Source organism: Mobula birostris, chromosome 23 (assembly GCF_030028105.1).
Source record: "Mobula birostris isolate sMobBir1 chromosome 23, sMobBir1.hap1, whole genome shotgun sequence".
NCBI lineage: Eukaryota > Metazoa > Chordata > Chondrichthyes > Myliobatiformes > Myliobatidae > Mobula > Mobula birostris.
This window is the reverse complement of record NC_092392.1, coordinates 19,633,761-19,647,800: the sequence shown is the minus strand read 5'-3', so window position 1 is coordinate 19,647,800 and position 14,040 is coordinate 19,633,761. Positions and strand designations below refer to the sequence as shown.

At 41.2% G+C, this 14,040-nt stretch overlaps 1 protein-coding gene across 6 annotated transcripts in view; it reads right to left on the bottom strand.

Moving 5' to 3' along the window:
• The window catches only part of upf2 (UPF2 regulator of nonsense mediated mRNA decay), a 125,881-nt gene that overhangs the window by 89,861 nt on the left and 21,980 nt on the right, over positions 1 to 14,040 (bottom strand). For all 6 annotated transcript variants that reach the window (XM_072241573.1, XM_072241578.1, XM_072241577.1 and 3 more), the window contains exons 6-10: positions 10,321 to 10,481; positions 8,741 to 8,938; positions 6,160 to 6,330; positions 4,954 to 5,057; positions 2,292 to 2,377 (exon numbers count right to left, since the gene is read on the bottom strand). In XM_072241573.1, coding sequence (XP_072097674.1) covers positions 2,292 to 2,377; positions 4,954 to 5,057; positions 6,160 to 6,330; positions 8,741 to 8,938; positions 10,321 to 10,481 — 720 coding nt within the window. The remainder of the gene's footprint in view (positions 1 to 2,291; positions 2,378 to 4,953; positions 5,058 to 6,159; positions 6,331 to 8,740; positions 8,939 to 10,320; positions 10,482 to 14,040) is intronic.

Below are 14,040 nucleotides of genomic sequence, written 5' to 3'. Positions count from 1 at the left end.
GATGTTTTTTTGTTCTCCACACCGGTTTCTGTGAACTGTAGACAGCTGTGCATGAAAACTCCAGGAAATCAGCAGTTTCTGAGATATACCTTGACTGGCACCAAGAATCATTCCACAGAAAGTGATGTTTGGTCTGACCAACAACTAAACCTCTTGACTATGTCTGCATGCTTTTATGCATTGTGCTTCTGCCATGTGATTGGCTGATTAGATACTTGCATTGGTGTACAGGTGTACATAATAAAGTGGCCAGAGTGTACATCAGTGACAATAAACAGCATTGTAAGACCACGCCAGAGTTATTTTTGATATCACTGTTGATGTCAGCCATGTCCAGAGATAGTTTGAATAATAGATTTACAGCACTTAATAATCTTTTCTATAGACATAATTTGCTCTCTCTGTATAAAGGTTGTTATAACATTTCACAACATTATGATAGCATATGGCAAAGATAACACGAGGAATGTCCATGGAACATTAGTAAGCACTGAGCAGAACACCTGTCAGAAACATTGACTCTACAGCTGCTGCTAAGCGCTGGTGAAACAAAAATTTATATGCAGAATTTTAGATAAAATCTTGCTTTTATTTCCCATCCAGCCCATTCCAATCAGTCTGCATGTCTTTCAAAACCACTGAAGTCGACCTCCATGGGCCAATTTTATAATTCCCCATCAATGGTAGTTTTTTTTTGGCAAATTCACAATACATAATGGCTTGATTCATGTACGTTAGCCAGCACCACAGTCTGAATGAAAGAGATGCACAAACAGCCCCAAACAGCTTCTGAACTGCACAGAAGAGTCTACTTAATACGGCTAATTGTGGGTAGCACAACTTATTCAATGTAGGCAGCTTACTGGGATAAATTACTTACAATAATGAGCATCATTGTGTTTTCAAACATAGCCTACAGAGGGTTTTGGGAATTAAAAAAAATTATTTCCCCTCTGTGCTGGTAAAATGTTATTCATATTAATGAGCAGAGTTTGACGATTATGAACAGAGTTTTGGCAGTTTCACACTGGAGTGTTACATTACAGGTACAGGCCTTTTGGCCCAACCAGTTCATGCCAACAACACTGTCCATACAGCTAGTTCCAATTTCCTGCATTCAAAGCATAGCCCTCCAACCGCCACCCTTGTATCTAAAGCGGCCAACCAAATACTTTTTAAATCTCATTCCGCTCTTTAAGAAGGGGAAGAAGCAAAAGACAGGTAATGATTGGCCAGTTAGTCTGACCGCAGTGGTTGGGAAGATGTTGGAGTCAAATGTTAAGGATGTGGTTTCAGGGTACTTGGAGGCACATGATAAAATACGCCAAGGTCAGCATGGTTTTCTTAAGGGAAAATCTTGCCTGTCAAATCCGATGAACATCTTTGAAGAAATAACAAGCAGAATAGACAAAAGAGGATCAGTAGATGTTGTGTACTTGGATTTTCAGAAGGCCTTTAACACGTGAGGCTGCTTTACAAGTTAAGAGCCCATGGTGAAACAGGAAAGATTCTAGCATGGATAGAGCATTGGTTGATTTGCAGGAGGCAAATAGTGGGTATAAAAGGAGCCTTTTCTGGTTGGCTGCTGGTGACTAGTGGTGTTCCACAGGGGTCTGTGTTGGCACTGCTACTTTTTATATTAAATGTCAGTGATTTGGATAAAGGAATTGATGGCTTTGTGGCTCCACAACAATGAATTCCACAGATTCACCACCCTCTGGCTAAAGAAATTCCTCCTTATCTCTGTTTCTAAAGGGACAAAGTGGTCCATTACATCATTGGGGCATTTTTGATGAGTGAGAGGGGTCACCTATTTCTGAGGTGTGAACAAGGGTGGGAACCAGAGCTCTGGACCATCCATTATTCTTCACTCATTGAATGATCCATGCACAAGTTTCCTTTGACATCCACAATTAATGGATCTCCTAATTCAATAACCCTTTATAACTTTTTAATTATCTCTATATCAACTAAAACAACTCAACTACTATGTTGTTGATTTATTCGCTTACGTGGATGCCATTTCAGAAAAGTTTGGATAGGTACATAGATAGGAGTAATTAGGCCAATGGTCCAGGAGAAGATAGATGGGCAGAAAGTCAGGTCAGCACAAATTAGACGGGCTGAAGGGCCCGTTTCTGTGCCATGGTGTTCTGTGATTCAGGTGCAATTCCTGACATTGCAGGTGCACCAATGAACTACATCAGAGAAGGAAAAGAGCAGCCAAGCCTCTTACCATTACTGCCAGCATCCCAGGATCAGAAATACCGCTTCAACATTAATGTACTCACCTCTGTCTGGGTACAGTGAACAGTGCTCGGACCAATTTCCTCCGATTCGCTTTTGTGTTCATGTTCATGCAGAAATCCATTGCGGCCTACAGAAAAGAATTAGAAGCTGTTGGTTATTCTAGAGCTTTGAATTCAGCTGCAAATGTGGTTAAATTTGACTTTACTTGGACTGAACAAGAAAGATTAAGATTTGCTTTATTTGTCATGTACATCAAATTATACAGTGAAATGCTGCATATTTTGATGTACATGTGACAAATACACTCTCAACAACCAATACAGTACGAGGATGTGCTGAGGGAGCCTGCAAGTATTACCATATTTCTAGCACCAACATAGCATGCCCACAACTTACTCACCCTAACGTGTACATCTCAGGAATGTGAGAAGGAATGGGAGCACCCAGAAGAAACCACATGGTTATAGAGAGAAAGTAAAAACTCTTTACAGGCAATGGCAGAAATTAAACCCTGATTAGTGATCGTTGGCATTGTAAAGTGATTTGCTAACCATTATATTACCATGCCACCCCCAAGTATTCCAAAAGTACATGAGATTCCAAAATCCTCACTCTTGGGGAAACATTCTCTCAGTATCAAACCCTCATCACAATCTCCTTATTTTGAAGTCTTGGACATAGTTCTCATAACTTTCAGTCCATTTTGAAATTGGAACTAGATGGGTGAATAGTTTAGCTCATGGGGGAGCTGCGGAGCAGACTCAATGGGCCGAATGGCCTACTTCCGCTCCTTTGTCTTGTGATATTGGTGAACAAAAAGTTGTAAAGAACGTGTCTTGGACTTCTGAGTGTGATCTGCCGATGGTACTGATAGTGAAAGAGAAACATTAACCCGCAAGTCTGTAAGATCATTTCCAAGACAGCAGTTCTTCAGCACCAATGTCAAAAATCAAGTTGTGCAAATATGCAGAAACAAATGTGTGTTAAGAGCATAAACATTAACAGAGACTCACAGAATTTTAGATATTAAGGAACCAAGTGGTAGTGTAGTAAAAAAAAGGTGAAGTGATATAAAGACTTGTGAATATTGCCCATAATAATTTATATTGATTATATATTTTTTTAAATATTATATTCATTTTTGTGAATTGAGTGCGGGAAAGCAGTATCTGATAGAAAACAAATCTCAATTAAACACCCTGCTAGTTTAAGAACCAAATGATTACAGTAATTGCAGTTTAGTGCCAACAGCAATTTGAAGTAGTTAAAATAACACAAACTCTTACGAATAGAGGCAATAAAGAACTGAGCAATGTTTGGGAAGTCCTTGAAGGAATATATAAAGAGTTGCTTTACAGCGGGACTTGAAAGTTCAAGTGCAGGATGAGGTGATAGTAAGGGAGAAAAATGCAATGTTAGCATTCATTTTGTGAAGACTAGAATATAAAAGGATGTAATGCTGACATTTTATAAGGCATTAGTCAGAGCGCACCAATTGTGACTAGTTTTGGGCCGCTTATCTAAGAAGGGATGTGCTGGCATTGAAGAGGGTCCAGAGGAGGTTCACGGGAATGAAAGGGTTAACACATGAGGAGCGTTTGATGTCTCTGGGTCTGTACTTGCTGGAGTTTAGAAGAATGAGGCGGGATCTCATTGAAACCTATCAAACATTGAAAGGTGTAGATAGGGTGGATGTGGAAAGGATGATTCCAATACTGGGAGAGTGTAGGACCATATGGCACAGCCTCAGAGTACAAGGATGCTCAAAGTTCAACATTAATTTTGTTATCGAAGTACGAATATGTCACCAAATACAATACAGAGATTTTCTTGCAGCCATTCACAGTAGAATGAAGAATAGAATCATCCACTTAGAACAGAGATAAAGTGGAATTTCTTCAGCCATAGGGTTATGAATCTGTGGAATTCATGGCCACAGATGGTTGTTGAGGCCAAGTCGTTGGCATATTTAAAGCAGAGATTAAAAGGCTCTTGATTGGTATGGACAAAGGTTACGGGGTGAAAGCAGGATAATGGGATTGAGTGGGAAAATAAATCAGCCATGATCAAATGGCAGAGCAGACTCAATGAGCTGAACGGCTTAATTCTCCTCCCGTATCCTATGATCTTATGGACATGACCGCCAGGAATAAAGATGACCCTGAGTTACGGACTCAGCAGAATTCACCAAGATCAAACCTCACGCAGGTTTATCAAGGATGGGAATACCAGTGAGTTTCGGAAGTTGAGAAAATAAAGGGCTATGCTAGTAATTTATTGAGCTGTGAAACTGAAGAGCTAAATGATTGTTTGAAACCACATGGTTAATCCTTGACGTGTTTGAATTCATTATGATTAATAAAGTATCATTGCTAGGCAACGTCTGGTGTATATTTTCCACATGCTCTATTGATTTGGCAACAACTTTAAGCTAACAGAAGCATATTGTAAACACAAGAGGTTCTGCAGATGCTGGATATCCAGAGCAACACACACAAGATGCTGGAAGAACCAACACGTCACGCAGCATCCGTGGAAGAGAATAAACAGTCAACAGTCCAAGCCCAGACCCCTCATGTCGTGTGCTTCAATCGGTGACCATTTGAGCAAACTGTGCTCCAGTGATCTCATTCAGCATCGGGTATCTTGGTTAGGCGTATAACATTCATACACTTCTCTAACGCAAACGGGCTCAGTACTTACCTTGTCAATCAGGTCACGGTTGACACAGTTGGGGAGCTGTTGCAGGAAAGCATCCACAATCAATTTCAGATGCGACCCTGTGCTGGCTTCCTCTTCATCTTGCTCTGCAAAGGAATCAAAAAGGATTTATGAGTGGCATGGTAGCACAGCAGTAAGCATTAACTCCATTACAGTGCAAGCAACCTGATTTCAGTTCCAGCTGCTGCCTATAAGGAGTCTGCACGTTCTCCTTGTGACCACGTGGGCTAGTTTCTGTGATGTAGTACTCTGTGGCTCTCTAACAGTTACCAAGACCATACATTGGAGATTCTTTCCCAATCTTCCTCTTTCTGCTTGAGGTTCTTATTAATTTTTGATCATCTACCCCAATGTTCCCTTACATAGACTGATGCTAAATTTTGTTTCATAACATTCCTATTAAAATGCCTTGGGTCATTTAACTACCTTGAACTGCATGGGTACAAGTTATAGTTGTCATCTAAAGGAGAGGCCGCAGGTGTTCCTGCATTCTTTAAAACCAGATAGACAAGTCCAGCTAATCCAATTATATCCAGCCAAGGCTAGTCAGACATTGATGTGCATTGTTTATCACAACTTGGTTAGCAGAGTGCCTCAATGAACCATTAATTATGGGCATGTATTCATACTGAGACAGAGAGGAATTAGTCTAAGGAAGATTGGGGCAGCATGCTAAGTGTCATGGTTAGCTAGCTATAAGATCTCTTCTGCACAGGTTCCTTTGTGCATTTCACATCATCTTAATCCAACAGCACAACAGAAGAACTGCACAAATCTAACTGCCATCATCAACTACTATGGAGAACCAATTATCATCATAGTAGAGCACAGTGCCACAGTTGGCAGAGCAACCAGCTCCAGCAACGCAGGTTCAATCCCTAATGCCTGCATTTAGATTGTCCTTACTTCAGAGAAGCAAGAAGAATCAGGTGCTCTGAAAGAAAACACCAAGCGAAATGTCGTATTAACATGGATGGGATTTGTAGGGTATTATCAGTGAAAGGCCAACAACTGGCACTTTCTGTGATCAAGGCAGGCAGTTCAAAAGTGCTAAGCTTGTGGAACCCAATGGCAATATCTAGTTTAAAAAGATTCTTTAATTCTACAATGATATATTTTTTTAAAAAATCAAATACAAACATGCGCAGTGGTAGAAGAACAAGCTGGATGTGTTAAGTGGAATGTTACCGTGTTCCTCAAGAAGCTTTTGGCTGAGGTCTTCTGTTTCATCAGTTACTTCTTCCTCCCCTATGATGTCATCATTAATATCCAAATTCTCCAGTTCCAGCTCCAGCTCTTCCGTACCAATCAACTCTTTGGCATCTTTTCCGTCCCTGGACTCTTTCCCGTCTTTGGAATCTGTGGCAAAAAGTTTGTATATAAATATCTAGGGGAATTTTGGTGAACTTAGATAAAACATTTGCAGTGTTATCTCCAAACAGGTCATTCAAAATAGCCATTCTATTTTGAAATTATCTGTTGCATCAGAATTAAGCTTATTGCCATTGACAAACAGTATGTGGTGAAACTTTCGGCACAGCATTGTGGGCCGAAGGGCCTGTATTGTGCTGTAGGTTTTCTATGTTCTACAAAATCTGTTGCTTTGTGGCAGCAATACATGCAGGCAGAACAACAGACAGACAGTTCAGAGATTTTATGGAAGAGGGGTAGAAGCTGTTTCTAAACAGTGTGAGTCAAATAGTCAAACACAGACTTTATGAGAAGCTGTTGCTATTTAATAGTTAACTTATCCTCCTCTCTCCTCCCTGACAACAGACGATATTTTACATAGCAGCAATTATTTCTCCCTTTCGGTAAAATGTGGCAGTATAAACTAGTTACATCAGGTATCAAGAGCTTCGCAACTTCACCCATCCTTCTCAAGTGGGTGGCTAAACTTATGTATAGGTACTCCTGCACTTAGCAGGAGTTTATGCACATACAATCAGTTTATGTTTGTAAGTTAATCTTATGTCTATACAACCACACTCAGAAAGGTCTGTTTTACAGGATTGCTTTCATATTTAGTGTTTTCTTCTTGCTTGTTTATGCCTGTTGTGTTTTTTTTAGGCTGTTTTGGATCCAGATTAACAATTATTTCATTCTCCTCTACAGGCAGTAGTGATAGGGGACTCAATAGTAAGGGGGTCAGACAGGCGATTCTGTGGACGCAGGAAAGAAACTCGGATGGTAGTTTGCCTCCCAGGTACCAGGTTCCGGGATGTTTCAGATCGCGTCCAAGATATCCTGCAGTGGGAGGGAGAACAGCCAGAGGTCGTGGTACATATTGGTACTAATGACATAAGTAGGAAAAGGGAAGAAGTCCTGAAAACAGACTACAGGGAGTTAGGAAGGAAGTTGAGAAGCAGGACCGCAAAGGTAGTGATAGAATATAGGAATAGAATGAGGTGGAGGATAAATGTGTGGCTGAGGGATTGGAACAGGGAGCAGGAATTCACATTTCTGGATCATTAGGACCTTTTTTGGGGCAGGTGTGACCTGTACAAAAAGGACGGGTTGCACTTAAATCCCAGGGGAACCAATATTCTGGCGGGGAGGTCTGCTAAGGCTACTGGGGAGAGTTTAAACTAGAATTGTTAGGGGGTGGGAACCAAACTGAGGAGACTGGGGAAGAGGCGGTTGGCTCACAAATAGAGAAAGCTTGGAGACGATGCGTGAGGGAGGATAGGCAGGTGATAGAGAAGGGATGTGCTCACACCGACGGTTTGAGATATGTCTATTTTAACACAAGGAGTATTGTGAACAAAGCGGATGGGCTTAGAGTGTGGATCAGTACTCGGAGCTATGATGTGGTGGCCATCACAGAGACTTGGATGGCTCAGGGACAGGAAAGTTTACTTCAAGTGCCAGGTTTTAGATGTTTCCGAAAGGACAGGGAGAGAGGCAAAAGAGGTGGAGGGCGTAGCACTGTTGATCAGAGATAGTGTCATGGCTGCAGAAAAGGTGGACATCATGGAGGGATTGTCTATGTGGGTGCAGGTTAGGAATAGGAAGGGGTCAATAACTCTACTGGGTGTTTTTTATATGATGAGAGGCATTGATCATGTGGATAGTCAGAGGCTTTTTCCCAGGGTTGAAATGGTTGCCACAAGAGGACACAGGTTTAAGGTGCTGGGGGAGTAGGTACAGAGGAGGTGCTGGGGGAGTAGGTACAGAGGAGGTGTCAGGGGTAGGTTCCCCGCGCCCTCCCCCCCCGCAAAGAGTGGTGAGTGTGTGGAATGGGCTGCCAGCAACAGTGGTGGAGGCGGATACGATAGGGTCTCTTAAGACTTTTGGATAGGTACATGGAGCTTAGAAAAATAGAGGGCTATGGGTAAGCCCAGTAACTTCTAAGGTAGGGACATGTTTGGCATAACTTTGTGGGCCGAAGAGCCTGTATTGTGCTGTAGGTTTTCTATGTTTCATGTACTGGAACAATCTTGATTCTTGAACTCAAAACAAAAATGAACTGCAAGGTGTTAAAGACAATGATATTACCTACAGACTTTGCAGAACAGATATACAAGTAGACATTTTGCCCTCACAATCTACCTTGTTATGATCTTGCACTCTATTGTTTACCTGCATTGCACTTTTTCAGTAGCTATTACACTTTATTCTGCATTGTTGTTGCTTTACCTTATTCTAGTTCACTGCACTGTGTGATGACCTGATCTGTATGAGCAGTTTGCAAGACAAGCTTTTCACTGTATCTTGGTACATATAACAATAATAAGCAAATACCAATAGCATCCAAATATGTGTTTACCTTTTGAATCTTCTTTGTTTCCATCTTTATTCTGTGAATTCTTGTCATTATCTTTGAATAATATGGCAGGCACAAATGCTTTCAGGTCAATTAGGTTTTCATAAAAATTGCGTGCATCTTCGTCCTCCCAAATCCCTCCATCGAGGTCATACTCTCCAGGCTTCCCAGGTGTGAAGATGTCAATGCCAGTGCCGTGTTCTGCAAAGTAAAAGCATAAACAGCTATGAGTGAACGTTAAGACACGAAACAATAATTATTCTCAAATTGGACATGTTTATGCAAATGCCAAATAAAATTTTAACAGCATACATTGTACCTGTGATGAACTCTCCAAAAAAATTAAAGTCAATGATTTAAGTGACTGCTTTGATTATCGTTTGAATAGATATTTAAAAACTCCATCCAATCTTTCAGTGACATCTAGTAGAAGTTTGTAAATTTCTATCAAATGCATTCAGAATCTTTTTAGGTTGGCTATTCAAAACCCACATTGCTGCAGGGGGCATGGTTTTGATGACACTGATTTATGGTACAAATGAGAAATTTTCACCAAGGTCGTGGTGTGAAATGTAGCAGTGTCATGACAGCTTACACTTGATCCTCTATATACTGCTGAGCTGAACGCACAACCCAGAGATTCACTTTCAACAACTCTGAAACTCAACTTCTCTATATTATTTATTAATTATTGATCTGCTATTATGTTTTTATTAATATTTACATGGTTTGCTGTCTTTTGAACATCGGCTGTTTGTCAGTGTATGCCTGTGTGCAGTTTTTCATTGATTCTATTGTGTTTCTTGGTATTTACTGCGAAAGCCAACAGAAAATTTGATCTCAGGGTAGTATATGGTGACACACATGTAGTTTGATAACAAATAAGGGGGGAGGAGAAGATGGCGACGCAGTGCGCGCGGCTGCTCTGTATGATATCGTATTTGTGAACTAGGATGTCGTGCACAATCCTGATTTGATGGAGGCAGCCGTGAGAAGCACGGAGGAACATCTAGAGAAACTTCTGAAATGCCTGCTTCACTGCTGCTGCTGCTACTGTGCAATCCAGAATATCTGGAGGGGAAGGCCCCAAATCCTCGGCTTTGCCTGTTGCTAGGGCCAGGGTCGAAGCGCTCGGCAGAGATGATGCTCGGTGCTTGGTGTCGGAGAGCTGGTCGGAGGCTCGAAGTTTTTGGATGGACTCGGAGTCGGACTGTGGTCGGGTGCTTCCAGGATGCTGCATCGGCAAGTTTGCGGTGCTGGAAGCTCATGGCAGGGAGAGTTTTCTTCCTTCAACCGTCTGCGTGAGATGATGGGACTTCCGAGACTTTGAGACTTTTTACCGTGCCCATGGTCTGTTCTTTATCAAATTACGGTATTGCTTTGCACTGTTATAATTATGTGGTTTTTGTCAGTTTTTTTAGTCTGGGTTTGTCTTGTGTTTCTAATATATCATACTGGAGGAACATTGTTTCATTTCTTAATGCATGCATTACTAAATGACAATAAAAGAGGACTGCGTGTCCTCATAATCTAATCTAATTTACATTGAACTTTTTGAACAAGCACGAGAGCACCATTCTTACCTTCCTGTGCAGATTTATCTTGGGGAAGCTCAGGCATGTTCTCATCCAGTAAATCAGCCAGACTCTGGGTGTTTGCTAACAGCTTCTGGTAGGAGGTGGCAAATTCCTCGTACTGCTTGTGGCGGTCTTCACTCAGCTCTCCTTTTGAATGCAAGATGCGCCTAGTATTAAGAACAAAGAAATTGTTACACACAACTCTTAAATAAATCAGACAATATCTTTCCCCTCCGGAAGGCTAATCGTATTGTCATGAATGCCTGTGACTTTGACCATCTGCCCTTTGACTTAAACCTTGAAGATATAGGATCTTGAAAACCCAAACAAGCAGACCCAATTGTCATTAGTTCAAACGTTCCACCCGACAATGGTGCGCACACAAAACATATCACACACAACACAAGACATATCTCACACAACACAAAAACCAAGATCTTACCATAAGTAAGGTAATAAAATATAATTCAAAAAACATGCAGTGTGCAGCGCAGGTACACAGTAAACAGATTGCTGTCCTAGTGCAGTGACCTCAGTGGTGGCAGGGTATTGATTAGTCTCAGAGCCCAAGGGAAGAAGCTGGTACTCAGTCTGGCAGTCCTAGTCCTGATGCTGCTATACCTCCTTCCTGATGGTAGTGGGTCAAAGAGATGCAGGATGGGAGGAAGGGATCCTCGACAATGCTTTGGGCTCTTCGTATTCAACATGCCTGATGAATGTCACAAATAAGGGGGTGGCTGGGGGAAGACCCTGGAGATTCTCTCAGCAGTCTTTACTATCCTTTTAGACTTCAAATGCAAATATTATTAAGGCATGAAGATGAAAGGCCTTGACCTGAAACACAAACTGTTCATTTCCCTACATAGCTGCTGCCTGGCATTTTGTGTGTTGCTCAAGTTTCCAGCGTCTACAGAAGCTCTTGCCTTTATATTACTAGAGCATCAATCTGTTACTAGTGATTAATAAATCACCAGGAAACAAGAGAAAATGGGAACATTACAAATACTCACACAACACTAAGATTTTGCTGACGCCCAAGCCAGATTTATGGGTGGCACAGTAGTGTAGTGGTTTAATGTAACACTACTTCAGCACCAATGATCCAGGTTTTAATTTCCATCCGTCTGCAATAAATTTGTACATTTTACCGTGACCATGTAGATTTTCTCCAGGTACTCCGGTTTCCTCCCACAGTCCACAGACATTAGGTTTATTGGTCGCACAGCTGTAATTGGACTCACTGGGCCAGAAGGGCCAGTTACTGTGCTGCATCTCTATTTAAATAAAGTTCACTTGGTGCCTTTGTCCAAATGCTGTACAGATTTTTTGGGATTTACTACAGATATACAAGCTCAATTCATCCTTCACAGGGATAGAAGAGATCATGCAAAATGTGAAATCCAATTCATTTACACCTTTACTACAATAAATGCAGTCACAGAATAGGCTTGCTAGTCTTCTCCAAATCGAGTATACACAGACTTGAATCTGAACAAACTGCCAATCAAACTTCAGGACAAATTGAAAATGGTTATTAAAACAATGACATAAGCACAACATTGTCTTTGAACAACAATTCAGTAAATTACTTAACATTATTGTAATGGGAACTAAAGTAACAATTGTGATATTATTTCTCAGTGGCATGTAATGCAGGCTTTGGGCACAATGTGGCAGCAGAGAGTCAGTTCAGATCTGATCATTTCTTTGGGTTTTCAAAGCTACTTCAGACATTAAGAGATATAGATTTGAGTTACTCCTCACAAAACAAATGCAATAATGCATTATTCTTCAAAAATGTTCACTGCTCTGCATGGTATTCCCCTGAATTAACCCATTGATTCAAAGATTCTACACTCACTGGTCTACTCTCCCTCACTCCCCCGTAGGATATGCTTTGAAAGAAGAACCCAAAACAAGTACAAATAAAAAAATACAAAGAATCCCTTACTCACTCTTCCTTCAGTTAGTCCTGACGAAGGGTCTCGGCCTGAAACGTCGACTGCACCTCTTCCTACAGATGCTGCCTGGCCTGCTGTGTTCACCAGCAACTTTGATGTGTGTTACAAGTACAAATACATTACCAGTGATTTTTTTTTTTGACATAGTAGCAGAATTAGGCCACTCAAGTACACGTCACCATTCCATCATGGCTGACTTATTATCACTCTCAACTTCATTCTCCTGCCTACTCCCCTTAACCTTCCTAAGCCAGAACCTATCTACCACTACTGTTAATATACCCAATGACTTGGTCTCCACAGACTTCTGTAACAACAAATTCCACAGATTCACCACTCCCTGGCTAAAGAAATTCCACATCATCTGTTCTAAAGGGACACTCTTATATTCGGAGGCTGACTAACACTACAACCTACCTTAGTGATACACCAATCCAAAAGCAAGATCAACACCCTGATAGGAAGCACCAGGATTTCAAAATGTGAGGAAACACCATTTTAAAGGAGATAAAATTCCTAAGCTGAAGAAATCGGTACTAGATATCCAGGTAATTAATCTGGGCAAGGTAATAACCATAAGTTAACAGTATAAAGAATATGCTATTATACAGTACAGTACTAAGGTCTCACACACTTGCATATAGAGCTAGCACAGTACTGGAGTAATTTTATGCATGGCACTGTACTACTGCCACATAAAAAACTGAATTTGACATATGTGAGTGATGATAAACTACATTCTGATACGGTTCCCTATTGTGGACTGAGAGCAGGAAGGACGGCACACCCTTTCCACGACCTACTAAATAAGCAGCGGAGCACCCTTTCGAACAGACTCATTCAGCTCTGTTGTCAGAAGGATCCTTACAGAAAATCTTTCCTACTGTGACGGGGTCCTGAATTACCCCTATGAACTGTGCTTTTGAAAAGAGAGGGAGAGTTATTCAACACCAGACACCGTGTTATTAAGAGAGAGGCGAAGACTGCTTTGAGATGGTGTTATGGTTTCTCTGCAGCATGTTTACACTTTTGCAAGAACACTGGCAGCTTCTAAGTTCTTACAGAGAGAGAAGCAGGGAGCTACTTGATGGACAGCTGGTGTTCAGCACGGTGAGATAAACAGAAGGTCAGCTGATAGACTGACAGACACATGGTTTTGGACACTGAATGTGCTTTGTTGTGCCCACAGAAAAGGTTGGTTCTGGAGGATCAATCAGTGGCTTTCGTAGTGTGAAAAGGGTGTGACTGGTGGGGAGTTATTCGTGTGACCGACCTTCGCCTGGGTTGATAATTCCACCACAGAAGAACGGTCCCCTTTGTTGTGGTTACAGTCAGTGACTCCTAAAGGATTTCGGAGGACAATGGGAAGATCAACGGCATCATCTCACCAGAAGACTCAAACCTCTCTCTCTCCCCCCCCCCCATCACTACTCATCTCAATACCACGAACTGAACTGAACTTTACTAAGACTGTATCCATTTACCCCAAGGCTTGAAGAAGCTTGGTTTGACCTGTTTGATATATCTGCATTTTATATTACTGTACTGCGTAGTTACTAATAAATATCATTAGTTAATAGAAATACCGTACTCCAAAGTGCTTTCCATTTCTGCTGGTTCTTTAACCCGTCATGGGGTACGTGACACTACCAAATGCAATAAGCATATACAGCAGTTCATCTCTGTGCAACAGGAGAACATACAACATAGTACAATAATTTTGTACATTATTATTGCACATTGGTATATTATTATTGTATATATT